Below are 25,517 nucleotides of genomic sequence, written 5' to 3' on the forward strand. Positions count from 1 at the left end.
CTTATGCGCAATATCGGAGAATTCTACCCCAACCTCTGTTTCGCACGAGGGATCGACCATGCAATTGCATGCCCAGCGGGAGAATGATCAAGCGCCATGTGCATCTCCGGTGCATCTGTTGGTCCGTGGAGAGTTCCATCGCTCCGTATAAGCTCGTACGCAGGAAGATCAGTGCGCGGTGGACGCGGCTGCACCAGTCTCCGTTTCAAGATGGGGCCTGGTATGCTGCCAGTGATTACAACTCATTCACACCCTCTCTACAGGCAGCGTCCGCCAATGACGGACCGAATGGAAGCGCCGAGTAGGCGCCAGGGAGATCGTCCCGGTGGCCTGCTGGGAATGGCGAAACGACGGCATCAGATAACGCTCATTCGTAATCCACCATATCCCGCATACCACCTGACTGTCGGCCGTCACTAACTCGAGTGGGAAACGGTCGGCGGTGCAGATGGCCTGAGGTGTCAATAAAGGGCCGTGCGAAGGACGCTGGTTGGATACGCCTCGCTTCTGAGTGACTTGCATTTGTTGTTTCTAGCGATGGGACTCTGTGGACGAGGGAATTATTATAGGAAGCCATCCACAAATCATCCGAGTCTACGGAGTATATTGAAGACATACGCCATCAGGATATTCATACGGAGTTCTGGCGCGACAGTACCGAACCCCAACGTCATAACGTGGGATGCAGCGCCAACGCATGCAACTCATCTAACCCTCCAGTATGCTGCGGTGCAGCAGACACTAGTCCATCTCACGGTCCTCATGCAGGGAGTCGAGGGATCCTGCTTGACTTAATGTATTGTTGGCCAGTGAAATGTGGTGGAAAACTCTTTGCCTGACCAATTAGGTCCGGGGGATGGGATTGGGTCCATCTTCCCGCCTCTTGTTGTTTATTATTGACCAGGAGTGGTCTTCAGCAGCTTCAGCGGGAGGCATTGTTCCCTGGTCAGAGTGCCCCAATGAGAAGGAAGTTTGGGGACCGTCCCACAGTCTAACGCGCGCTGCCGCAAAGGCTGCCTCCTGGGGACAACGGAGCCCATCGTTTCCCGCGGCGGAATCAGCCGATCGAGAAAACTTGTTCTGGGGTTGGAATCTTTTTTTTTACTTTTTTTTTTTTTTGGAGCCAGCCTGCTTAACTGGTTTGTCTCGGCTGGTGGAAAGGCCCCAGTATGGAGCTCTCGAAGTCAAAATTCCGCGGCCACACGAGGGAACCGAGACGGAAACCAATCAAAACGACACCAATGATGGAACCAGGGACGTGGTCAGTGGCCAGCGGTGGTGACGAGGCTGGAGGGTGGATTTCCCTTCTAGAAAGCGTTCCCACCCCAGAGGACCGACCGGAACCCCCAGGAATGTCAGGGGACGCATGGTTGGGGAAGTTCAGACGATCGGCCGGACCATCCAATGGGAGGAATGAATCCCAGGGGTGGTTCCGAGCGAGGATGAGCTCTGGAGACGCCAAGTCTTCAATAGCGTCTGAGCGGATGGAAGGTCTGGGGAAGCGAGTTGGACGAGGAGAGTTCGATTGGCTGCCTAACTAGGACCTCGATCGACCTCTCGACGTTGGGTTGTTGGAGGGATTGGAAGGATGGAGCTGGAGACGGGACAGTTGGGAAGCCCATAGTACGGGTTGATGACCGACGGTTTGATGGCCCACACCGGGCAACGGATCGAGCGGATGAGGATTGGCAAATCAGAAGGAATCCCCCACACGAACCTTCCCCCACAAAATGGCGCATATGATGATGACTGAGACGAAGTTGTGATGAGGATGGGAGCAGAATTGCGATCTATGCCGCATTTGCCTGTTTGGGAGGGGGAGGAAGGGCGATATTGCGGCGCCAACCGCCACTCAGCGCCCATGGTTGATCGGGGCCATTGCTGACCCGGAGGATGAATAATTGGGAGTGTCCATGTGGGCATTACATCACCGGAGGCGTCTCACAGCGGATGATTCGAGGATTCACCATGTTTTTGAGATAATACCGCAGTGGGTAGGAATTGGATGAATGGGTGGAATGGACTAAGACGTCCCCCCCTCGGCACCATCCGCACCGCATTTGCCGACCACGGATGGCGCTGGATCCGGGGTTCTAGGATGATTCTTTTGTGGAATCGGCGGAATGACAGGACCAGGCACCAGGCAAGTCAGGAGCAGGGAGAGGGTCCGTGATTGGACTGGGTCCACTGATGTGCATCCGACACGATGCATGCTCCACGACCAGGGGAAGAGAAAGTATTCCGTAGGATGGTTTTGGCGCTATCGGGGTGTACACCCGGAGGATGGTTATCTGGATGGATCCTTTGTTGATGGTGTCGGACAGCTTCCGATGCCTCAAATGAAGCTGGGACAGCGGCGGAGAAACGAGGTCAACGCTGAAGAGTCCCGGGCAATCCACAGATCCGGGTTGTTCCTGTCTTCGCTCTTTGAGATGTCGTCGGAGGCATTCGTGGATTCCTGCGGTTGACCTTGTCGACATAAGAATAGAAACCAAAGTGGGTAAAGATAGCAGGGCGACAACATCGGAGGCTGGACGACTTGGACTAGACCAGGGGTCAGACCTGCCTGACTGGGTTAGGCTGGGTGATAAGATTCGGGGTTCGTATTGGAGTTGATTGCTCTCCCGAGAGACAAGCGGACTGTTGATTGGGATCCGAAATAAGGATGGGAGAGAGAAGACCGTAAGGGAGTCGTCGATGTCGTCGATGTTGGATGTAGGTAAACGCGAAGAAGTCGAGGTAGATTGGAAGTGTCCGTGGTGAGAGTCCATTCAGGCTGGACGCACTGAGGATGTAAAATACCGTCACAAAACGTCGTCGATACGCGGTGGACCCCGTGACTGGCTCTGTGGGGCTCATCGTGGCCTGTCACTGGTCCTCTAGGGACCAATCAGGGATTGTGATTTGACCTTCGGGTCCACCTCGGTCCGGACGATGATTGGCGGGAGAAGGTATCGTTACAGAGTACAAGACGAGTTCAAAAAGATGAAAAGACGGAGAAGAGAGAAGAAGAGAGGAGGAAAGAAAGGGAATTGAAGGGCTCAAGAAGATGGAGACAGAAAGGAGCCGGTTTAGAAAAAAAGGGAGAGTCGAAAAGACGGGGGAAATCGACCTACTCGGCCGTCGATACATCGGCTTAAGTCACCGTCACACCACGCCTGGTCTGGTTGGTACCTGGAAGGAGGTACCACCATACAGCAGCATAACATCTCTCTTCTTCCTCTTCTCTCCCTCTGCCTCTTCTCTACATCCTCTCTACATCTCTCTCTTCTCTTCTTCTTCATCTTTCTCTCCCTCCCTCTCCCTCTTCCTCTCTCCCTTTGCTCTTCCGATCCCTCGGTCCCACTCCATTATTATCTCACCTCCCACTACCCGCCGATCGGTTATCTCCGGCGCCTCATTCCTATCACTGTCCCTCCATCTGTTTCTCTCTTCTCTTCTCCCTCTTCTTCTTCTCTCCTCTACCTTCTCTACGCCATACTCCCTTCTACTCTCCTCTATCATTCCCCTGAATCAGCTCCATCGGTAAGTCTTCCACCCGTGGTTCTCCCAAACTTTGCTCCAGCTAATCGTTGAGATCCAACGTCTCCAGGAACCACCTGCACCTTGCCACCACTTTCCCGCTTCATTGACCCTCCTGGGAACTCCATCATTCGTGGGTTTCCCTTGTCCCTCCCAAACCACTGCCCATTTGCTCCATTGTGGACGGAATCGCAATTCCCGTGGCGTGTTTCCCCGTTGAACATCTCCCGGTAAGCCCCCTCGAAGCTTTCCCCAGTTCCCGCCCCCCCAGTCAGTCCCACTACGCTGTTTCCCTCGATCAATTCCCCGGCTGTCTCCCTCTTACACGACCTCTCTCACTGCCTCAACTCTCTCTCTCTCCCCCCTATCTCAACTCTCTTCTAACCTTCTTTAGTCAATGTCGGACGTCTCTCTGGATTAGCCTTCTCTCCCGTATTGACCCTCGGGAACCACTCGCCGCTTTGCCGCAGTGACGTCCTCTTGAGATCGTTCCGTCTGCTTATCCCCCACCACTATCAACCATACCACTCCCCATCACTCTCACCACCACCGTGACTCCTTATCATTTCCCCCTACCCAGGGTCATAGTATGCTATTAGACACCATGGTGGGTCAAGAGTTGGGCAGTAGCCCCAAAGATCTCGCCAGTATCAGTGAGGTCCCTGACATCTCTGGTAAGTCTCCGGTGTGAACTCCCCGCCACCGACCCGGCCCTGACCTTCGCCCTTTGTCCCTCATCCAGCACCGGCCAAGGACTCCAAAAAGGTCGAGGCCAACGGTCAACCTAATATCCCCCCGCCCAAAACCGACAAGCCGAGACCCCATGGCTGCACCACCTGCGGTCGCTCCTTCGCCCGCCTGGAACATCTCAAACGCCACGAGCGCTCTCACACCAAGGAGAAGCCGTTCGAATGTCCCGATTGCGCCCGCTGTTTCGCCCGTCGGGATCTCCTCTTGCGACACCAACAGAAGCTGCACATGACTACTACCCCGTCATCGCGCCCTCGCAATGGTCGCAGAGAGAGCACCGGAGCCGCTGGCGCCGGTGCCAACCGCGTGCGCAAGAACTCCATTGCCAACAATTCCAATACCATGCGCCCGAGGGCCAATACCATCAGTCATATCGATGGCGCCGCCCTCGGCCTCCCCAACGGCACAAACCCGCCGCCCACCGCCCATCACCCGGGCCATGCCTACCATCCTAGTCTGGGCTCGGCGCCCGTGGGCTCGAATCTGGACTATCGCGGGTATGGGGCTGGTCATCCGTCGGTCAATGGCCTGTCCAAGCTGGAGACCCACGGACTGCCCATGGATCTCGCCGGCGGCCTGCGAACTGCTCCGGTCTATGGCAGTTTCGACACGGGCATGGGAGAGATGCTCATGGGTCACGGAAGCACCATAAATCCCGCCCAGCTGCATTTCGGAGGCTCCCCGCAGGGCTTTGGCCATGACTCGCCCGCGTCGCCCTACACCCAGGGCCCCGCCCACGGCATGCCCCCGACCGCCACCGACCCAATGATGGAGGACGAGTTCGGCTTCGAGTGGATGAACGGATTCGACCAGTCCATGCACATGGGCAAAGGGAACAATGAATCCGCCATCGATGAGTCGTCTCCGTCTGCTATGAGCACCGGGAGCCAGAGCGGCATCAGCGAGGCCATGATGGATGGATCCCACCGCTATTCCATGTCCTCCGCCAGCTGGCACAACCCGTTTCCGCCGCACTCGGGCGCCCATGCCAACCAATTTGCTGTTGACTACACCCCCGCTTTTAACGATTTAGGCATCCCCCCAGAGACCGTCTCGCCCAAGTCGTTAATGGCGCCGAACCCGTTTGCTGAAACCTATGCCACCCCTCCATCCATGACGTCGGTGGGCCAACCCCTGTTGGGAGGGCATTCGCAGAGTATGTTTTCATCCTCTATGGCAACAAGCGGAGAATCTCCTAATCCTCTCAACCTGCCTTTCGCGAATAGTGCCCTACGAACTCTCCATGCCCCAACCTCCACGGATACCTTTACAGACTCCACCCGACAGGCTCTACTAGCCAGCATGGCCCAACCCACCGGCTTCAACCACCGCAAGTACTCCCAGCCCGCCAGCAGTATGATTCAGTGCCGCGATCTCTTTTCGCGCGCGAGTTTTAGCGGTTCCTCCGGCCAGCTGCCCAGCACCCCAGATATGCAACGCTACATCTCCGCCTATATCACCTACTTTCACCCGCACATGCCTTTCCTCCACATCCCCACCCTGGACTTCCAAGCACCCGAATACACCAACAACCTTCGCACCCCCAGCGGCCACCTGAACCTCAGCTCCACCGGCGTCGCCGGTGGGGGCGGCTGTCTCATCCTCTCCATGGCCGCCATCGGCGCGCTCTATGAGTTGGATACCGCCTCATCCAAGGATCTCTTCGAAGCTGCCAAGAAGATGATCCAGCTGTATCTAGAGGAGCGTCGCAAGGCGGACATGTCCTCCGCCATCAGCCGCTCAAATCCGACCCGCGACAACTCCGTTCACAACACGCCACTATGGCTGGTCCAAGCCATGCTGCTGAATGTGATCTACGGACACACTTGCGGCGATAAGACCTCGGCGGATATCGCCAGTACCCACTGTGCCGCCTTGGTCAGCCTGGCCCGCGCTGCCGGCCTGAACCACCATCTGGATGCCAAGGACCTCCCGCAGGACTACTTGAATACCGGGTTGAGCACCGGGACCGACCGAGAAGCATGGAACTCGAATCCGGGCCACCAGACCGAAGAGCGCCGGGATTGGCTGGACTGGAAGATCGTCGAGGAGCGGAAACGGACCCTCTACGCCATCTTCTGCCTCTCCTGTTTCCTCGTCTCCGCCTACAACCATGCGCCGGCGTTGACTAATTCCGAGATCCGCCTGGAGTTGCCCTGCCAAGAGGATCTCTGGGCCGCAGAGTCCCCTCAGGCGTGGAGGAAAATGGGTGGTCATCCGTCCGCACGGAGCGGCTCATCCTTCTCGACGGCGCTCACGACACTGTTGACGGCCAGTCAACGAGAGCAAGCTAGGCCCCAACCGCCCTCGTCCCCCGAGGATGCTCCCAGTGGAGACCTGAAGCCGAGTACCTTTGGTTGTCTTGTCCTCATCTATGCCCTGCACAATTACATCTGGGAAACCCGTCAGCGTCATATGGGTCGCCAATGGACGTCGCGAGAAACGGACGCCATGCAGGCCCATATCGAGCCCGCCTTGCGAGCGTGGCAAACTGCATGGGCGAGCAATCCTGTGCATAGCCTGGAGCGTCCCAATCCCTACGGGGCGGGTCCACTGTCCGCAGACAGCATTCCGCTTCTGGATCTGGCCTACGTGCGACTGTTCGTCAATCTCGGCCGGTGCAAGGAAGCCTTCTGGCAGCGCGATTGGAATGCCATGTCGGACGAGCTCGCCCGGGGCACGGACATCGTTCAGCAGGCGGATGACGCACCCGCTGACGTTCTCGACCCTTCCATCACACAAGGCAACCAGGCGGACCACCACCGCCGGGATTCCGTGGCTGATCTGGGAGTTGGGGAGCTGGCCATTTCGAAAACGCCCACCCAGGGAAACCCGATGCAGGCATTCTTGGGCGCAAATCGCCCGGGCCAATCGAAACGGGAGCGGCATCTGCGAAAAGCCGCATTCTATGCGGCGGACTCCATTTCCATGTCCAATCAGCTGGGGAACACGTTCGCCGAATTCACCTGCCGGGACCTTCCCATCCAGAGCGCGATGTGTGCCTTTGACTGCGCACAGGTTCTGGCGGAATGGGTCACGACAGTGCAGGAGCGTGTCGGGTCCTATCTGGGGCTGCTGGGTCGTGACGAAATCGACCTGGAGCAAGCTTCAGCCTCGATGCTTTTGGATGAGAAGGACTGCAAGCTGCTGGACAAGGTCAAGGAGATCCTCTCGACCATTGAAGGCAAAATGCAGAAGGAAGTCCAAAGCGGCGCCTCGGCCGCGGCGTTGAGTGTCCTCCAACGGCTCCCTAGCGTCGTCGAAGGTGGCTACGGTTGCCAGATCCTGGTTGCGACGGCAAGCCTGCTAGACCGTGCGGCCGTCTGGCCGGTGACGAAGCTCATGGCACGCTCGCTGGAAGCGCAGGCCGTCCGACTGAAGGAGCGCACGGAGGGTTCCATCGCGGGTGCCAATCTACCTGGAAGCTGAGAGGCAGGCTCCTCATTCGCCGATTCTGTTATTTTTATGATTATGTGGAGTTCACTTCGGTCTCGATTCGGGGGTTGTGGGATATGGCGCGGGTCGAAGGTTTCCCCCTGGCGCCAAATCTGCTGGCGCTTTTAATCTCTCGGGTTCTCGTTCTCAGGATCGTCCATGTGCCATTACGATGTAATCGGGGTTGATATCCGGTGGTGGTTTGTTTCTTGTTACGATCTGTTGGTGTCCCTTGTACGTGGTATGACCTGTTATCATTATGGACCTGCGATGTCATACGAGTCCTTCTTCTCTTCCTTCTCTTCTCTTCCCCTAACGTTCTGGTTTTCTGCGCTTGTTCTCGTTTGCGTTGGTATGAAGGATGGGCCGGGCATTTTCCTGCCCGCCACGGCGGGCCAGACCTCTATCACGATACCCAAACCTGTTGTTGTTTTCCGCCCACATGGGACAATGTGATGATGACCATCCAAAGTTAGTCAGGAGTGTCGGCGGAGCTTTGGCTAGAATGGGTGTTTTGGCTCTCCTCGTACTCCGTATATACCTAGTGATACAAATTGTACATACGATCCGATCGAGTTTAATCCAGCTGCTTTCACTGTACGGTAGTCTAACTTTTTTTAACTGTAATCCACGTCATTGAAGTATTTACACAACCAGTCTCTCGAACGAGTACTTCCCCGCGGCCTTGCGTCGCAGGTAGCCGATCTCGCGACTGCTCCGCGACTGCACCTCGCCGGTCGACTTCTTCATCTTGGTCTTGCTGACGTCGGAGGACGGCGCCTTCAGCGACAGCGGCAGCATCTTCCCCGTGGCGTCGCCGTCGCCGTCGTCGCCGTCGGCCTCGCCGGACCCAAACACCAACAGATCGGCGCCGTTCAGCTTCTCGCACCGCACAATACCTGCCGCGTCGTCGCGCTCCTCGACCGCGGGGGCCTTCCGGCCGCCCGCGAGCGACTGCTGCCGCTGCACGCTGGCCGCGTAGCCGAGGTACTCGCGCAGCACGCCGCACATGTAGGTTGCCTCCTCGGCGCCGGACAGCGCGGCCGACACCTCCGCCTGCAGGTCGGCGACCAGCTCGGCCTCCTGGCTGGGGATGTGCAGGCCATCCGCCGGGGTGGAGACGGGGGCGACGGCGGCGATCCAGCCAGAGGGCCCGATGGCGTCAACGGCAGAGGTAAGACAGTCGGCGATGACGTCTAGCGAGAGGGGCGGGGTAGTCTGGAACGGGGACGGGGGCGCGGGCGGCGTCTCGGTGAAGCGCGAGGTGTAGCCACCCGTGGCGAGCGAGAGCCGCAGGTGGTGGATGAGGCCGATGATCTCATTGCGCCCGAGGATGGCGCGGATGCTGGTGGTGCGGGCGCCGGCCGGGTAGGCGTGCAGCTTTTGCAGGGCAGTGTTGATGCCGAGGAAGATGGTTTGGACGGAGGCGGCGGCGCCGGGGAGGGAGAGGGAGAGGGAGGAGGCGGAGTCGTCGTTGTAGTCGTCGTAGGCGTGCGTCCGCGCCGCGTTGATGAAGGTCTTCAGCGCGGAGGTGAGCTCGTCCGGGGAGAGGAGAACTGGGCCCTGGAGGACGGCGGTTAGACGCTGGTAGGTCGGGTCGGAGAGAATCAGGGCCTGCGTGAAGGCGTCCGTCGGGAGAGCCGGGAGGATGCGCGGTTTGATCGACCGGCGCACGGCGATCTCGGCGTTGTTGGGGGAGAAGTGGCCCAGGTCGATGAGCCATTGGCACGTCGCGTCAGGCCAGAAGCTGACGGTCAGCTGGCCCGTGGGCGTGCCGGCGAAGCGGTCGGCGGGGCGCGCGCCGGAGGGGACGTCCTCGCGCAGAGTGAAGATGAAGGAGAGGAGGAACAGGGTGAGCTCGGGGTTGATGTATTGGGTGCGCGGAGGGAGTGGGCAGCCGAAGAAGTCCTGCACGGCGCGGTCAAAGGCCGCGGGGTCCTTGGCCTGCGAGGACTCGCGGAGGGTGTGCGCCATGATGTCCCATTGGTCGGATTGCTCCTTGGTGAGACCCAGGGTGGTGAAGTCTGTACGGGGTTTCTTCGACGGGTCCCAGGGAGAGGACGACGCGCCGATGCCGCGGCCGATGGCGTCGATGAGGAGGCCGTCTCGCGAGCGTTTAAGCGACGAGCCCAGCGGGTTGCGCGAGGAGCTCATGTCGAAGGCTACTAGCGTGTTGCCGCGGGTGGCGACGGCTAGGCCGAGCTTCGCGAAGTAGCCGATGAAGATGATGGGCGCTTTGCGCGTGTCCGTGCTGGCGGGGATGTCGGCGACGGGGATGCTGCGCTGGACGGAGTTGTACTGGGTGTCGAACACCGCGACGATGGATTTGCTGGCGCCGATGACGGACTGTGGGGAGATGCGCATCACGGACGAGAATTCCTCGTTGTCCAGGATGAACCGCGAGGTGACCGTGGGCTTGTATTGAGAGAGGTCGAAATTGATGAATCCCCGTTCGAAAGCCAGGTTCAATCCAGCCGAGCCGGCGTGTAAGTCCCACTGTATCCCATCGCCTCCAAATTGGCTATGGCCCTCAATCGCAGGGAGGCTGGTGGTGAGCAGATGTCTCATCTTCTGGCTTTCGTCGAGGTTCAATCCGCCTGAAGGGACGTTGCCGGGAATCGAAAACAGGTGCACCTTCACCTCGTCCAGATCGAACCGCTCGGAGCCGCGGGGCTGCGAGACAAGTAAGAGCACTGACGTGTGGTCAGCCCCCGACTCTGCGGTGTCCGCTTGTGCGAGGGCTGCTAGATCCTGTCGTTTCTTGAAAAGGGACTTCCTAGCCTCCTCGAAGTCGACGAGGAAACATGAGCGGATCTCCTGGCTGGAGGAGAACTTGGCGAGTTCGCTGTGGTGCAGGTTCCACCGTTGGGTTTCAAGGCCAGCTGTCAGACGACGCACGCGTCCGTCTTCGTGCACCGTCAGGATGTCGAACGGATCCTCCTCCTCATCGACGCCCGTGGGAAGGATACCGACGAAGATGGTCGGGCTGTCTGAATCTTTCACGGAAAAAGCGGAAGACGAGATGACGGGGGCACTGGAGCCATTCCCGCCGTGTTCCTCGACAAAGGACTTGATCTCCCGCTGGGGATTGACAGCAACATATGTCTGTCTTCTCACGGTCGACTTGGTGGGAACCTTTCTGCGCACCGAGCATGGCTGACAGCTAAAGGAGGACTTCGGAGGAACGGCGTACGACGTGACAAGCTTCGGGGTTTGGATCTAAAACCATCGCTTCAGCAATCTCATCCGAGCATCAGAACAAATAAAGCACAATCAGACCGTACGTTGTAGATGTTAACGGCTTCTCCATCGACCGCAACGGCGACTTCATAACGCTTGCGCTTCTTAGCATCCGCGAGACGAAAGACCTCCCCGATGCGAGTCTTCCCAGTGGACGCATGCAGCGGCCGAGGTAATTGCGCCAGAACCGACGGCGGCTGGAGATCCATGGTGGCAGCGCGAGAGGACAGACAAGAGACGTCGTTCGAGAGACTTTGCGATTCCTGCTTGATTTCCTTTCCAGAAAAATTTCCGGGTGCATGTTCCTCCGACTGCCGGCGCTAGTCCCAAACAGGGTGGCTGGGAGCAAACAGTACAAATGTCCCGATCAGGCAAATGACGTCCCGATTGGCCGCGCGAACACGCGCCGCTTCGCGTGTCGATTTCGTGCCGCCAGTCGTTTCTCCCCATTGCCAACTCCGACTCCCTCACTTCCCCTTCACGCCCATGGCGATTTGTGACTAGAGGTTGTCTTTGATGTTCATGCTTCCTCCCACTCCTGTCTATCGATGAGCTCTCGCTCATCGTTACCACCGCGGCTGATGATGGCAATGGGACATGAGCGAGCCATCCACCCGTTCTTTCGTAAAGGTCCCTCTCTCCTACTGGATTATGTTTGACATGGACTTATCGTAATAGATCTTGGCCCACCAGCTGATAATGCTCCCTCGAATACCATCACACCCGTCTCCTCTTCCACAGATGCCTCAGTCGATTCGTTGGACCATGACCCCAACACAACGAGACGAAAACGACGGAAGACCGAAAGGCATAGTAAAGCGGGACCGGCGCATGAGACTATAACTAAATATGTGTCGACTCAAAATGGTGCATGTCAAGAAAGCCCACCGTCCGACACGGACGCCTTGGTCGAGTCCGTTTCGACAGTAGAGCCGCCTGCTAGCTCTGAACCCGATCTCCCTTACGCCGAGCCATCGACGGATCCCACGAGTCAGCCTGAACTGAAGAAGCGGACACCTAGCCCTGTGAATGACACAGCAGTTGATATTGACCTGCCCAATGAAAAGCAGCAGTCACCGAAGCGAAAGACGGTCAAACTGAATTCGAACGGAAAGCTTCTAAGCTCTCCCGTGTCCAAGCAGCCAGCGGAGGATGAACCAAAGAAAAAATCCCGGAGGAGAAAGAGTGGGAAAGGCGAGAATACGAAAATTGTGGTCTTCAAATATTCCAAGTCTGAGGAAGGCCGCTTTGGAAAACTGGTAGACGACATCATAGCTGGTAGGAGGAGACATGCTCCTCCGAAATCCACTCAGCCTGCCCCTCCGGTGATCAAGAAAGAACAACCACCAAAGCCGACTCACCCGTTCTTCATGAAGAAGCCTATGCGCAAGCCTGAGGTGTCATCTTCTCCTGTCGCCCACGACGCTACTGCCAATCCAGCCCACGAGTCGAAGACACCGTCTAGTACTCCGATTCGCCAAAGCCCATCAGGCTCATTTATGAAATCATTCGGTTCCTTCAGGCATCGCCCTTTGAAGGTTCCCGATCCCGTTCATCCTATATGGCCACCACGAGGTCTCTGCCACGTTCGTGGCCTTGACGAGAACGCGGGTTTGCCAAAGACTTATTTAGACTATCCCCTTGAACTTGGCCCCAAGAAATCGAAAATGGCCGCAGTGAGCGTCTCCGACAACGAGAGTGTACTCTCACCGAATACCCTAAATCTTAACAACGAGTCTCTACCGATTTTACGACTACCAGGAAGAAACACTGCGAGCGGTCACGTTCTACAGAGAGCGGTCACCAGGCAACTGTCCCACAATGCCCTCTCCGGTTCGCGCAAGGACACTTTAAGTAGCACCTGCCATCCGGCCATTGTTCACCTACACTCCTCCATCCCACGCACAATGAGCGCCTTCGATACTGGAGGCTTCGATAGTCTCCTGTGGGCACAAAAGTATGCCCCACGATCGGTTGAACAGGTCCTTCAGGTCACGAAAGAGGTGCAGATGTTGCGGGATTGGTTGAAATACCTGATGATATCCGCCGTTGATACTGGAAAGCCTTCAAAGGATGGCGAGAAGAAAGGAAGCGGCAAGAAGAAGAAAAAACGCAGGAAATCAGACAAGCTGGATGGCTTCGTTGTGTCGAGTTCCGAGGAAGACTATCAGATGGATGAAGTATCAGATTCGGAGGACGAATTGGCTGGAAATGTGACCGTCTCCGCCAAGCGGACTGTTATCCGGGCCGGTGATGCAGCTCTCGGTTCGAAGGCTGGTCCTGAACGAAGCCGAATGTCCAACGCTATCCTTGTCAGTGGCCCGCCGGGCTGCGGCAAGACTGCTTCGATCTATGCTGTGGCAAAGGAACTCGACTTTGAGGTTTTTGAGATCAATTCCGGCAGCCGCCGGAATGCGAGAGACATCGTGGAGCGAGTTGGAGATATGACTCGCAACCATCTTGTGCATAATTTTGAAGAGAAGCTCTCTCAAAACAGCTCACTAAAGCCCGGTGCCGCGAATGAAAAGCAAAATAAGCTGATGGGATTCTTCAAATCCACGGGTAATCAGGAGAGCACGAAGGCCACTGAGTGCAAAAACAAGGGACTGGAGAAAGAGAGCGACCAGAAACGTACGCGCCAACAAAAACAGTCTTTCATTCTCCTGGAAGAAGCGGATATTCTCTTTGAAGAAGACAAGCAGTTCTGGTCTGGTGTGTTGACACTAATCAACCAGTCGAAACGCCCGATCATCATTACATGCAACGATGAGAGTCGTATTCCGCTGGATGACATCTCATTCCACGCTATCCTTCGATTTCGATCCCCCCCTCAGCACCTCGCCGTCGATTATCTTCTTCTCCTTGCTGCCAATGAGGGCCATTTGTTGAAGCGGGAAGCCCTCAATGCTCTCTATATGGGCGCCTCAAAGGATCTACGGAAGTCGATTACGGAGCTCAATTTTTGGTGCCAGATGGCCGTGGGCAGTGAAAAGTCTGGGCTGGACTGGATCATCGACCGGTGGCCTCGCGGATGCGATCTGGATGAGGAGGGGAACCCTCTGCGAGTTATCAGTCTGAACACATACGAGCAGTTTATGGGCTGGTTCAGTCGCGACATGCTGCTGAGCGGCACCTTGGACAGTGAGATTGAACCCGGACGCGAGTCCTTGATGTGGTGGCAGCTGAGCCTGCAAGATGGGGAGGATATGTCAGACGTCGAAGGATTGGCGAAGACGCACCCGAAAGTGTCTGTGGAGCAGCGAATGGATGACTTGCGACGGTTCTCGGACCTAATGGATAGTCGAAGTACACTTGATCTTCTCTCGGTTGGTCTTTCAATGGATCCCAATGAGGTAAATATGAATCCTGTCGCACTCAAGCGCAATGATTAACGATGATAGGATGTCCTGGATACGTCCATTGAGACTATTTCCGAGAAGCAGCGGGCGAGTTATGTCGAAGGCTACCCGCTCTTGACGGCAGAACTTCTCCCTTCGTACACTTCCCTTTCGCAAGGCATCGGCAGCACCTATGCCACCTTTCTCCGACATGTCTTCCGGCCTCGACAGCAGAAGAACATTGAAACCACACAGGCAGTCAAGGCTTTGGCCAAGGGCACGCAATCGAAACCCCCCGGGCCGACACACGGTGACCTTCTGCGGGCGTTCGCGCCCATCATGAAGCCAAACTATGTTTTTCCGCCACCAATTGGCCGTGTAGCCTTGTCATTCGAGAATGGGCTCAGGCCCATTGTCGAGGACTTGGGACCGTATATCCGCTCGATCATGGCCTTTGATCTCCGTCTCGAGCAGCACCGGTTACAGCTGAGTGGCCTGCTGTCGCAGGAGGGACAGGGAACCAAACGGATGCGGACGACACGGGCCAGCCGGGCGGCTCTCGAAGGAGGGAACAAGGCAGAGACCCGTAAAGAACGATGGTTTCCGGCGGACACCAATGCCTTGTTGGTCCTGGGGACTGGGCAACGGGAGTGGCAGGAAGTCCTGGTGCAGAACGGGTATTTCACAGTGGAGAGTGGGGGTGGGCTGGAGCAGGGGGAGAGTTCGAGCGAGGGAGGGATATAAAAGTACGTACGAATGTATATAGAAAGGTCGTAAATGCGGGTTGATATAGCCGTGGTCGAATGAGGACTAGCGTGGAGCGTCACCTCTTCAACTCCGCCGTCGTCGCTCAACCAACTTTCCTCCTCCATCTCCTTCTCTCTCCTGTGTCTTCCCTCCCCACCAGGAAAAGCAGGCCCTTTTCCTTACAGCGTTCCCCTCAATCAATTCCGTCTCTGCTGTATCTCCCTCGATCCAGTGGTAGGCGACCTTATCGCTCCGACCGAGCTCCCCTACGTCACGGATCATCATTGCCTCCGCATCTACTCAGCTCCTGGTCCGCTCATCATCTGTCGTCATGTCTCTGTTCGGCACGTCGCCGGAGGAATCTTCCTCGATGGGCCATTCAGCGCAGAGGTCCAAGTCGTCTCTGTTCGCCGATGATCCGTCTCTAGGGGGGGATGGCACGGGCCCCAACTACGGCTCCTCCTCCCTGTTCGCTGATGACGACAGCGGATCGCCTTGGAACAGCAATGCCAACAAACGAACTGCTCGTCACCGGCTCCTGAAGACCCTCCTAGCTGACACGGAGGTCCCTGAAAGCTACATTGATGCCTACGATCTCGTCCTTCAAGTTGGGGACCGCGTCGGTTCGGGTGTTGGCTTGACCGCGGTGCGAGAGATCCTCTCCAGCAGCGGCCTGAGTGCGACCGACCAGGCGAAGATCCTCAATCTGGTCGTGTCGGGCGACATCGACGGTTCCGGTGGACTGGGCCGCGGCGAGTTCAACGTTCTCCTGGCGCTCGTAGGTCTGGCGCAGGAGGGCGAGGACCTGACGCTCGACGCGGTGGACGATCGGCGAAAGAGTGAACAAACCCCTTCCTTCTCGAATCTTGGGACGGAACGCTGACCGAGAATGATATCTGCAGAGCTCCCGATCCCGAACAGTTCGTACCTCCAGACGCTGCGCGCCCGACAGGAATCCGCCGCGGAGCGACCGACCACCCCTCCTCCACCTACGACCCCCCAACCCGAGCCTCCCTCGGCCCAATCCCGACGATCTGGACGGGACTCGATGGGTGGTCTCGAAGCCGACCCATGGGGCAGCCCTGATCTCCATCGCGGCCACGCGCATGCTGCGACCGACGCAGCTCCACCGTTGATGAACGGGTTTGGGAGTGTACGGTCGACGACCAACGCCTGGTCTGGCCGGACGGCCGAGGAGACCAAAGTCCACGAGGCGTCCGAGGGACAGCGCACGAACGGCCACCCGGACGCCGGAGCGTCCTCCGCCAACGCTGGGTTTGCCTGGGGCGAGAGCTTCGCCGGTGCCGGCGGCGCGGGAAGCCTGGGAGGGCCGCTCCGAGCGGGACTTGGAGGCTTTGGACCGCCAGGCGGTGATCCAGGGGATCCAAACGGGCCGCGTCGACGGTCGCTGGGAATGGCTCGCGTGGCGAGTCCGCCGGTGGAGGAGGTGGTGACGGTGACGCTGCTCCCGGAGAAGGAGGGGATGTTTATGTTCCAGCATCGCAACTACGAGGTCAAGTGTGCGCGACGCGGGAGTACGGTGATTCGACGCTACAGTGACTTTGTGTGGCTGTTGGACTGTCTACATAAGCGATACCCGTTCCGCCAGCTGCCGCTGCTGCCACCCAAGAGAATTGCAGGTACGTCCAGGCGCAGGCTTTCCCTACGAGAAGTTTACTCACCTCTTGTGTGTGTGTTCACCCGTCTAAGTCAATGGCACTCATCTCGCAGCGGATTCCACGTCCTTTCTTGAAAAGCGTCGACGCGGGTTGGTTCGGTTTACGAATGCGCTGGTGCGCCATCCGGTGTTGAGCCAGGAGCAGCTCGTGATAATGTTCTTGACGGTGCCCACGGTGTGTAAAACCCTCTCTTCGGGGACGGGAGCGAGGGGACTGACCACGGGTAGGAACTGTCGGTGTGGCGCAAACAGGCGACGATTTCGGTGCAGGATGAGTTCACAGGGAAAGCGTTGCCTCCCGACCTGGAGGATTCGCTGCCGGCGACGCTGACGGACACGTTTGAGACGGTCCGCAGTGGGGTGCGGCGGTCCGCGGAGGTGTACATCAACCTATGCACGCTGCTGGAGCGGCTGGCGAAACGGAACGAAGGGCTGGCGGCGGACCACTTGCGGTTCTCGCTGGCGCTGCAGTCGTTGACGGAAATGACGCGGGATACGTACGCGATGGATACGAACGATGTGCCGTTGCTGAACGAGGGAATCAAGGCGACGGCACGGCACCTGTCGGCGAGTCAGAGCCTGTTGGAGGACGAGGCGCGGGCGTGGGAGGCGGGCATGCTGGAGGATTTGAAACGCCAACGGGACACTTTAGTGAGCGTGCGGGAAATGTTTGACCGACGGGATCGATATGCGCGCAACAACATCCCCCAGCTGGAGCGCCGGATTGAGGGCCATGAACGAAAGTTGCAGGATCTACGACAACGTCCGGCGGGGACGATGAAACCGGGGGAGATTGAGAAGGTGGAGGAGGCGATCTTCAAGGTGAGTGACGTTGGGTGTGCGGTGGACGGAGGGAGGTGGAGCTGCGATGCTGACGAGGCTGCAGGACAAGGAGTCGATTGTCCAACAACACGCCCGTGGGGTGTTCATTCGGGAGTGTGTGCGGGATGAGCTGGTGTATTTCCAACAGAGCCAGTATCACATCAGCCGGCTGCACCAGGATTGGAGTCAGGAACGAGTGAAGTATTCGGAGCTGCAGGCGGACAATTGGCGGTCGTTGAGTGACCAGGTGGAGGGGATGCCGTTGGGCGATTGAGTGGATTAGCCTGAAGCTCGTGTTCGTTGCCTTCCATTGTATGTACTAGGCGCCTGGTATTTTGGGAACGCGTATGGAGGATGTTGAATTTGGTATTGCGATGATTGACAGCGTCCTACGTACGGAGTATATACTTGCTGCCTACAGAGTGGATTTCCATCAAACGACTAATAACGATCGGCAAGGATGCTTGGCAGCCTTGCAGGGCTGGATCTCGAACTCATGAATCGCAATCAATTATCGATAATTACGCTCTGGAGGGGTTGTCGATAGATCCTACCTGAGTACTTCTCGGGTCAGATACTCGTAGAGGATGAAGGGATTGAGGTGGTGGTCTCGTGATTGGGAGTATACAGGTAACGTGACTCTCTCTTCAACTTCACCTTTTCTTTTTCATCTTCTTCTTCCTCTCGTCTTCTCTTCCACTTCCTCTCCCCATTCCGCCCTTCTTCTCCAATCCTTCCCCCCACCGTCCACGCATCCTTCTCCTCCAAAGGCGCCGGTCGCCCGTCTTGGCTTCAATTTCCTCCTCTCCACTCCGATTTCTCCCTTCTCTCGGCGCCCAGACTCGGTTGCGTCTCTTGGTCCGCTTATCCCCTCTTGACTTTCTTGTCCTCTTGTCCTTCCTTCGAATTCTTCCTCTTCTTCTTCCTCTTCCTCTTCTTCTATAGTCCGTCTCTCTTCCTCGTTCTCTCGTTCTCTCTCTACCTCTCCCGATCCCGTCTCTTCATCGGATTCTGGCCGAGAGCGGAATCCCCGAACCGGTAAGTTTCCATCCCTCTCGCCGCTTTCCTTCGCCGCCGCCGCCGCCGCCCGCCGCAGAAATTGACCGTCTCTCCCGCAGTTCCTCCCATCTGTCAACCAACCCCAAGTGATGCCGACCCTATAGTTGGCCGTCTGATCGGAACTTCTCCCCCCGCATCATGGCCTGGGATCACCTGGACATCGATAAGCCGCATCTGGCTTACATGATCCTCGGTGGTTTCACCGGTTTGTTTATGCTATGCTCCCTCTTCGTCAAGGAGAAGCTTTACATCGGTGAGGCCACTGTCGCTACCCTGTGCGGCATCATCTTCGGTCCCCATGCCGCCAACCTCTTTAATCCCCTTTCCTGGGGCAACGTCGACAAGATCACCCTCGAGTGCTCCCGCATCGTCCTCGTCGTCCAATGTTTCGCCGTCGGCGTCGAATTGCCCAAGGCCTACATGGAGCGCCACTGGAAGTCCGTCTTCTTCCTCCTCGTGCCCGTCATGACCTGGGGCTGGCTTATCACCAGTCTCTTCATCTGGTGGATGGTCCCGCTCAACTGGATCGAGAGTCTGGTCTGCGCCGCCTGCGTCACCGCCACCGACCCCGTCCTGGCCTCCTCCGTCGTCGGAAAGGGCAAGTTCGCGCGCCGCGTGCCCAAGCACTTGCGAGACCTCCTCTCCGCCGAGTCGGGCTGTAACGACGGCATGGCCTTCCCCTTCATCTACCTCTCCTTCTACATCCTCCGCCACATGGGCCACCCCAACGAGGTCGCCCTGCACTGGTTCTGTGTCACCATCCTCTACGAGTGCATTCTCGGCGCCATCTTCGGCTTCACCATCGGCTACGTCGCCCGTCACGCCATCAAGTTCGCCGAGCGCAAGCAGTTGATCGATCGTGAGAGCTTCCTCGTCTTCTACTTCGTTCTTGCCGTCTTCTGCGCTGGCTCCGGCAGTTTACTCGGCATGGATGACCTGCTGATCGGCTTCGCCTGCGGCGTTGGCTTCAGCAACGACGGCTGGTTCACCGAGAAGACCGAGGAGTCGCACGTGTCCAACGTCATCGATCTGCTGCTCAACTTGGCCTACTTCGTCTACTTCGGCTCCATCGTGCCCTGGGAGGACTACAACAATGCCGAGATCGGCCTCACCCCCTGGCGTCTCGTCGTGATCGCCATCCTGGTGATCTTCTTCCGCCGAATACCTATCATGCTCCTCTGCAAACCGCTCATCCCGGACATGAAAACCTGGCGCGAGGCCCTCTTCGCCGGCCATTTCGGTCCCATCGGGGTCGGCGCCATCTTCGCCTGCATCCTCGCCCGCGCCGAGCTGGAAACAGACAGCACGCAGCCGCTGTCGGAAGGGGAGCTGCCCAAGGCCGGCACAGCCGACTACTACGTCGTGCAGCTGATCTGGCCCATCACCACCTTCTTGGTGATCTCATCGATCCTGGTGCACGGCTCGTCCATCGCCGTGTTCACCCTCGGTAAGCGCATCAACACGTTGACCATCACCCTGTCCTACACCACCGCCAACGAAGAGGGCCCCTCGTGGATGAACCGACTGCCGCGCGTGCAGTCCCTCGCCAAGGGCTCCATGTCCTTCCGCAAGGCCGACGACGAACTGGAGGATTCCTCCAACGAGCCCGAGTACCCGCCGGGCACTCTGCCCCCCATCGGCGTCCCGGGTAACTTCCTGCGACGCGTACGGGAAGAGGACACCGAAATCCCCGCCGTCAAGCCCTCGCGCAAGACGCGTCGGCGCCGCCGCCGTCGCCGCGTGGACGATGGCGCCGGTGGACCCATCAGTCAGTCAGCCATCATGCCACAGCGGCATCCCTCCGCGGAAGAGGCCGAGGCCGAGCAGGAGAAGGAGAAGGAGAAGAAGACCCGGGACGATATCGAGCGTGGGGCCTCGCCACCCAGCGCAGAGCGCGATCAGTTCCACCGCGAGGCCGCTATGGAGGTCTACCTGGAAGGCCACAACATGATCATCGAAGACGAAGAGGGCAACGTCCTCCGCACGGAGAACATCAGCCACGAGTCGCCCGAGGCGCGCGAGCGGCACATCGAGGAGGAGCGCGCCAAGCTCCAGCGGGAGAAGACCGGCGAACATGCAAAGTCCGCGACCCAGCCGCACGAGAAGACAGAGGGCGAGGAGATCCAGCAGGCGGTCGGCGAGAAGACCGGCCATCCGCTCGAAAAGGCCCGCAAACGGCTCGGCCAGTGGATGGGCTTCGGCAAGGCCTCCGATGCTGGGCCGTCCGCCCCGTCTGACGGCGCCCACGGCGCCCCGGCCGACGAGCACACCGCTGCGAAGACGAAGAAGGACGCGGGCAAGGCCAAGGCCAAGGCGCGGTCGGCGCACGCCTACCAGTTCGGCAACACGATCATCGTCGAGGACGAAGACGGCGAGGTGATCAAGAAGTACTCGATCCCGTCGTCGAGCGACAAGCCCGAGGCGGCAACGGCGGCGGCGGCGCCCGTGCGACGCGGGCTGACGCGCATGGGCACGTGGCTCGGCGTGGAAGGCGGCAAGGAAGGCGAGTCGTCGGCGGAGGCCAGCCACAAGAAGGCCGAGGAGGATGAGTGGCTGCGCGACGACGGGCTGCGGTTCACGGTGGCGGATGACGCCGACGCGCACAAGGGCCGCCGCATGAACAAGCACGAGTTCGTGCAGCAGCTTCGCAACCTGGCGCCGAAGGCTCGGCGCGATCTCGTCGAGCAAGCCGGCATGCCCGAACGCGTCAAGGACGCCGCGCGCGAAGCCGAGCGACAGGAATCGGCGTCGCAGGACCGCCCGCAGATGACCGCCGCGGGAGCGGGACGTGCGCCGGCCGAGGAAGTCGCCGTCGACGACGATGACGAGTTCACCTCGGACAGCGAGCTCGCCAGCGACGAAGAAGAAGAAGAAGAAGACGCCTCCGACGAGCCCATCACCGCGGGCGACAATGTCGCCGCCTCCCTGGCGCGTTTCCGCCGCGGCACCGCCGCAGAGGAACGCCGGAGCACCCTCACCCCAACCCCGGGGACGCCGCAGCCCCGGTCCCGTCGCGACTCGGAAGATGACGGTACGGAGCGCGTGCCGCCGGCGCAGCTGCGCGAGGCTGCCGGGTTGTCGCCGCTGCCGCACCAGGCGGCCATCGATGACACGGGAGAGACGCCGGCGGAGCGACGTCGGCGACTGGCGGCGCTGGGCGAGTTGAACAACTCGGACGACGAGGACTCGGACGTGGCGGTCGATGATGATGATGACGACGACGACAGCGAGGATAATGGCGAGTTCCGGCAGGTGCGCGGAAAGGTGCAGTTTGCTGATGGGACCAAGCCGGCCCGCAGTCGCGAGGACGGTAACGGTAACGGTAACGGCAACGGCAACGGTAATGGTAATGGGTCGGAGTCGTCGAGCGCGCATCGGACGCGGATCTCATGGGGTGGTGAGAAAGGACGAGAAGGTTGATTGATAGATTGAAGATACGACATGGCGCATGCTCGCTGCATGGCAAGTGTACATTGGTCGCGTCGAGTTGGATTAGAACCGTCATCCGTTGGATTTGGATGATCCGTACTTTACTACATTGTACTTAGTACTGGCATTGAATACATATTACTAGCACCTGAGACAGTCTATGTTATAGCAACTCTGCAGTCAATGGATCAAGGAATCCCATGCATTCATGCATATGCACCGCTCATTATGAATCATAAAATCAACACAGCGCTGAATCAAACTATAATCACGAGAGAGGAAAGAGAGAGAGAAAGATAAAAAGGCCTGTCCATCGAAAGATAACGACATATATAACGCATCGACATATCAACACGCCGGGTCCGCTTTTCCTCCAACTCGCCCAACACCAAACACCGCAGGTATAACCAGATCATTGACCGGAGGGAAGAAGAAATCATCGGGAATCAGGGTATCTCTAGCAGGAACATTCAAAGGGTGCGCGCTGTCACAGGACGCCCCCCGGGAGATTGATCTGGGCCTGTCGTCCGTCGAAACCGGCACTGTTGGGCGCCGAGCCGCCGCTGGCGTAGGCGCTGTCGATGGGATGGAGCTGCTTGCGCAGCATGAACATGGGCTTGCGACCTTCCTTCTCCAACTGTTTGAAGAGGATGAGCGGCCGCTCCTCCAGGCCGAGACACCGCTCCTGGTCGCCGTACACGATGTAGAGGGCATATTGCTTCCAGTCGGCGTTGATGTTGTATTTCTTCAGCGCGGCGGGGAGCACCTTGTGGCAGGGGTCTTCCATGGACACGCGGAAGGATTTGAAGATCTCCACGCTGGGGGGGTCGCCGCCGCCGGCGCGGGATTCGGATCGTGAGGGGAGATCCGGGCGCGTCGTTTGGGTCGGCGTAGGGTTCAGCAGTCGATCGGAGCGCGACACCGGCGTGAGCGTGTCGTCGTGATGGTCATGGATCCGACTAGAATGGGAGTTGGGCTGGATATACGAGCGGGAGGCCAGCATCTGTGTGCCGTAGTGGGCGCCTGGCGAGGTGGGGGATGGAATCCCCGGCGATAGTTGGCCCTTTCCGTTCATCGTGCTCATGTGAGCCGCTGACATGGAGGCGGTGGACGGATCGAGGGCGCCGTCATTGTACGGGCGATTCTCGTGGATTGACGGGGGGATATGCGTGGGAGAGCTGTTCTTCGGGGTGGTGCCGCCGTGGAGCCGTTTCGAAAGGGTCCGCGAAATTCCCGAGGCGGAGCGCTCCAGGAGCGTAATGCCGCTAGACGGAGAGACGAGGGTTTGTTGGCTGTCATGGTGGGCTTCCGGCGGGGGCAGCGGCTGCGATCGGTCCTTGGCCATTTTGAACACGGGGAGAAGTTCCTCGCGCAGTCGACGATAATCCTCGGCCACGCGGCGCAGCTCCGACTCCACGCTGGAGATTCTTTCGTCGCGTAATTGAATGGACTGGATCAGACGAGCAATGTCTTCTTGGGTGGAGTTCTCGTTCATACTCTGGTCGGCGGCTACCAACAGCAGTCAGTAAATGGTGTCGCGGAGACAGAACGAACGGAACCTACACAGCGGGATGTAGTGGTCGGCATCGAGCGGGATGTCCTGCTTAACCTTTGTCTCATACACGCTCTTCAAGATGGTTAGCCGATGGCCCACGCTTGCGATGCCCATCTCCTTCAGCTCGTCATGTTTCAACGCAATAAGAGCCTCGCCGACGATTTCGTTTTCTAGAGCGAGCATTTTCAGTTAATGATGGGGGGTGTCAGCCGGCAAAGCTTCCGGGAGGCACTCACCTCGAAATGCGGCACAGTACTGACGCAGCCCGAGGGAGGCCAAGAAGTTGGCGCACTCCTCGGCCGTCCATTCGGTGATGATGGTCCTTGGAGAGTGAGGACTCTCATCGGCGTTGGCTAGGGTCGTAGGGGTATGTTCGGCGGAAGGGAATTCCGAGTCCGAGGGTGAGGCCTCAGAGTCGGTGACCAGATGAGGAGACGTGACCACACTTCGCTCGTACTCGTCGTCCGCGTCGGAGTCCGCGTGATAGGACGTATGTAGGGACATGGCGAGAGAGAGCGGTGGGAGGGGGGGAAGAAAGGGGAGCCACTGATCGGAAGACACGATGGGCGACGGGAGGAAGAGAAACGGGGTACAATCGGTCGGACTGGAGGAGAGGAAGCCAAGAAGTCCTGCCGCATGGACGTGTCGATAGGCGGCTGGGAACCGGAAGAAGGCTCACGAAGAGCGGAGATGGCGCCGAACGCAGACGAAAAGGAGGGACGGAGTCGCGGTCATGCAGGGGAGATAGGCGATATGATGGTTCTGGGAGGCCAGCCACGTCGAGAGCGGGGAAGCTGGGGGGTGATTTGGGACAGGATGAGAAGAGGCGACGGGAGGAGAAAGGCTCACACGAGCAACGACAGAGGGACGGAGGAAGAGAAGTCCGGAGGAGAAGGTGACGAGTCGTGACGGGGCGATGGGAGTGCAGCAAGAGAGCTGGGGAGATGAAGAAGATGAAGTCGAAGTTGAAGTTGACGGAGTTGCAGGAAAGGGAAAGGCGCCGCGCGGCACGTGATGCCGGTCTGGACTTTTCGACTTCGACTCGCCGGACTTCCACTTCTCTCTCTTTCACATCACAAATCCACCATGCGGACGATACCACACACCCTCTCATGAGCCCATCCCTCCGCTTCATCCGCCGCTCCGATCTTATCCTCCCGCAGCTCCCCCGGTTGACATTCTCCTCTCCTCCATCCACCACCACCTGAACCATCATCTATCATCAACCCGACCACCCACCCAAACCAACACCATGCCCTCCTCTTCCTCCACGAATTCCTCCTCCCTCTCGACTGACACCCTCGAATCCGACCTCCTCGCCCATCTGGCCTCTACCACCGCCCTGGAGGATCTCCACGCCACGCTCCTCTGCTCCCTCCAACGCACCGGCTGGACCGAGCGCATCCGCTCTTTGGCGCAGGAGCTCCTCCGCGCCGGACGCTGCGAACGCTTCGACGAGGTCATCGAGGCTGTGGTCGCCTCCGCTGAGGGCCGGAAACTCCCTGACCGGGATGCGGACGCGGATGCCGATGCCGATGCCGATGCGGACGCCGACGCCGACGCCGAGGCGGAGGTAGACACGGACGCTTTCGACGGCAACGTGGATGTGCGCATCCCCGAGGCCGTCGTGCAGCAGGGCGTGCGGGCCATAAAGGAGGTGCTGCGGGAGGTGGTGGTGATTGAGGATGATGGGGAGGGCGACCATCCTGCGACGGATGGCGCCGGGGCGGACAAACCCTCCAAGAAGAACGGGGAGTCCAGTCCCGTCAAGAAGACGGAGAAAAAGCCCAAATCGGGGAAAGTGGGCAAATGAGCGGCCTGACCCGGGGGAGTCTTGCTTGCTACGATCATTATGCGGCGTTTACACGGTGTTCAGTACTTTCTAGGGGGATATACGTTTAGTCCAGTTTGCGGGATACCATCTATACGGGTTGTACAGGTC

At 58.6% G+C, this 25,517-nt stretch overlaps 10 protein-coding genes across 10 annotated transcripts; 7 read left to right on the forward strand and 3 right to left on the reverse strand.

The window, feature by feature from the left end:
- Positions 1–638: 638 nt before the first annotated feature.
- Positions 639–1,408, forward strand: BDV59DRAFT_54825 (uncharacterized protein). Its single transcript, XM_073696601.1, has one exon. The coding sequence runs from the start codon at positions 857–859 to the stop codon at positions 1,280–1,282; it is 426 nt and encodes a 141-aa protein (XP_073547004.1). The 5' UTR covers positions 639–856; the 3' UTR covers positions 1,283–1,408.
- A 600-nt stretch (positions 1,409–2,008) lies between these two features.
- On the reverse strand, positions 2,009–2,910 carry BDV59DRAFT_54827 (uncharacterized protein). Its single transcript, XM_073696602.1, has one exon. It carries the CDS (start codon positions 2,769–2,771, stop codon positions 2,094–2,096), a length of 678 nt encoding a protein of 225 aa, XP_073547005.1. The 5' UTR covers positions 2,772–2,910; the 3' UTR covers positions 2,009–2,093.
- On the forward strand, positions 2,911–3,954 carry BDV59DRAFT_54888 (uncharacterized protein). The gene is made up of 3 exons (XM_073696603.1): positions 2,911–3,525; positions 3,593–3,752; positions 3,917–3,954. Exons 1-2 carry the CDS (start codon positions 3,050–3,052, stop codon positions 3,630–3,632), a joined length of 516 nt encoding a protein of 171 aa, XP_073547006.1. The 5' UTR covers positions 2,911–3,049; the 3' UTR covers positions 3,633–3,752; positions 3,917–3,954.
- On the forward strand, positions 3,955–7,784 carry amdX (putative C2H2 transcription factor (AmdX)). The gene is made up of 2 exons (XM_073696604.1): positions 3,955–4,196; positions 4,265–7,784. Exons 1-2 carry the CDS (start codon positions 4,112–4,114, stop codon positions 7,699–7,701), a joined length of 3,522 nt encoding a protein of 1,173 aa, XP_073547007.1. The 5' UTR covers positions 3,955–4,111; the 3' UTR covers positions 7,702–7,784.
- On the forward strand, positions 7,784–8,238 carry BDV59DRAFT_54925 (uncharacterized protein). Its single transcript, XM_073696605.1, has one exon. It carries the CDS (start codon positions 7,867–7,869, stop codon positions 8,161–8,163), a length of 297 nt encoding a protein of 98 aa, XP_073547008.1. The 5' UTR covers positions 7,784–7,866; the 3' UTR covers positions 8,164–8,238.
- A 114-nt stretch (positions 8,239–8,352) lies between these two features.
- On the reverse strand, positions 8,353–11,156 carry BDV59DRAFT_202757 (uncharacterized protein; the record flags this gene model as incomplete). Its single annotated transcript, XM_073694117.1, has 2 exons — positions 8,353–10,926; positions 10,992–11,156. 2 exons carry the CDS (start codon positions 11,154–11,156, stop codon positions 8,353–8,355), a joined length of 2,739 nt encoding a protein of 912 aa, XP_073547009.1.
- Positions 11,157–11,537: 381 nt separating this feature from the next.
- Positions 11,538–17,806, forward strand: mvp1 (sorting nexin Mvp1; the record flags this gene model as incomplete). The annotated part of the gene is made up of 10 exons (XM_073692284.1): positions 11,538–11,577; positions 11,626–11,760; positions 11,827–11,972; positions 12,015–14,300; positions 14,349–14,972; positions 15,337–15,871; positions 15,935–16,672; positions 16,743–16,885; positions 16,939–17,532; positions 17,597–17,806. The coding sequence occupies 10 exons, from the start codon at positions 11,538–11,540 to the stop codon at positions 17,804–17,806; spliced, it is 5,451 nt and encodes a 1,816-aa protein (XP_073547010.1).
- Positions 17,807–18,530: 724 nt separating this feature from the next.
- On the forward strand, positions 18,531–22,259 carry BDV59DRAFT_55041 (Na+/H+ antiporter Nha1). Its single transcript, XM_073696606.1, has 2 exons — positions 18,531–18,570; positions 18,651–22,259. Exon 2 carries the CDS (start codon positions 18,730–18,732, stop codon positions 22,009–22,011), a length of 3,282 nt encoding a protein of 1,093 aa, XP_073547011.1. The 5' UTR covers positions 18,531–18,570; positions 18,651–18,729; the 3' UTR covers positions 22,012–22,259.
- BDV59DRAFT_55064 (adaptor protein STE50) lies at positions 22,210–24,525 on the reverse strand. The gene is made up of 3 exons (XM_073696607.1): positions 23,812–24,525; positions 23,584–23,745; positions 22,210–23,529 (listed from the first exon to the last, which is right to left on the reverse strand). Exons 1-3 carry the CDS (start codon positions 24,077–24,079, stop codon positions 22,508–22,510), a joined length of 1,452 nt encoding a protein of 483 aa, XP_073547012.1. The 5' UTR covers positions 24,080–24,525; the 3' UTR covers positions 22,210–22,507.
- A 302-nt stretch (positions 24,526–24,827) lies between these two features.
- Positions 24,828–25,388, forward strand: BDV59DRAFT_202762 (uncharacterized protein; the record flags this gene model as incomplete). Its single annotated transcript, XM_073694118.1, has 1 exon — positions 24,828–25,388. One exon carries the CDS (start codon positions 24,828–24,830, stop codon positions 25,386–25,388), a length of 561 nt encoding a protein of 186 aa, XP_073547013.1.
- Positions 25,389–25,517: the final 129 nt, after the last annotated feature.

This window comes from Aspergillus ambiguus, assembly GCF_047715705.1.
Source record: "Aspergillus ambiguus strain CBS 117.58 unplaced genomic scaffold BDV59scaffold_20, whole genome shotgun sequence".
In the NCBI taxonomy this organism is placed as follows: Eukaryota; Fungi; Ascomycota; class Eurotiomycetes; order Eurotiales; family Aspergillaceae; genus Aspergillus; species Aspergillus ambiguus.

Coding starts and splice junctions, on each gene's coding strand:
- BDV59DRAFT_54888 (XM_073696603.1), top strand. CDS start 3,050: ATGGAGACAGAAAGGAGCCGGTTTAGAAAAAAAGGGAGAGTCGAAAAG. Junction 3,526..3,592: donor CCCCTGAATCAGCTCCATCG/GTAAGTCTTCCA, acceptor CAACGTCTCCAG/GAACCACCTGCACCTTGCCA.
- BDV59DRAFT_54925 (XM_073696605.1), top strand. CDS start 7,867: ATGTGCCATTACGATGTAATCGGGGTTGATATCCGGTGGTGGTTTGTT.
- BDV59DRAFT_55064 (XM_073696607.1), bottom strand. CDS start 24,079: ATGTCCCTACATACGTCCTATCACGCGGACTCCGACGCGGACGACGAG. Junction 23,746..23,811: donor GTACTGTGCCGCATTTCGAG/GTGAGTGCCTCC, acceptor TGCTCGCTCTAG/AAAACGAAATCGTCGGCGAG. Junction 23,530..23,583: donor CGACCACTACATCCCGCTGT/GTAGGTTCCGTT, acceptor TGCTGTTGGTAG/CCGCCGACCAGAGTATGAAC.
- BDV59DRAFT_54825 (XM_073696601.1), top strand. CDS start 857: ATGGGATTGGGTCCATCTTCCCGCCTCTTGTTGTTTATTATTGACCAG.
- BDV59DRAFT_54827 (XM_073696602.1), bottom strand. CDS start 2,771: ATGGACTCTCACCACGGACACTTCCAATCTACCTCGACTTCTTCGCGT.
- amdX (XM_073696604.1), top strand. CDS start 4,112: ATGCTATTAGACACCATGGTGGGTCAAGAGTTGGGCAGTAGCCCCAAA. Junction 4,197..4,264: donor TGAGGTCCCTGACATCTCTG/GTAAGTCTCCGG, acceptor TCCCTCATCCAG/CACCGGCCAAGGACTCCAAA.
- BDV59DRAFT_55041 (XM_073696606.1), top strand. CDS start 18,730: ATGGCCTGGGATCACCTGGACATCGATAAGCCGCATCTGGCTTACATG.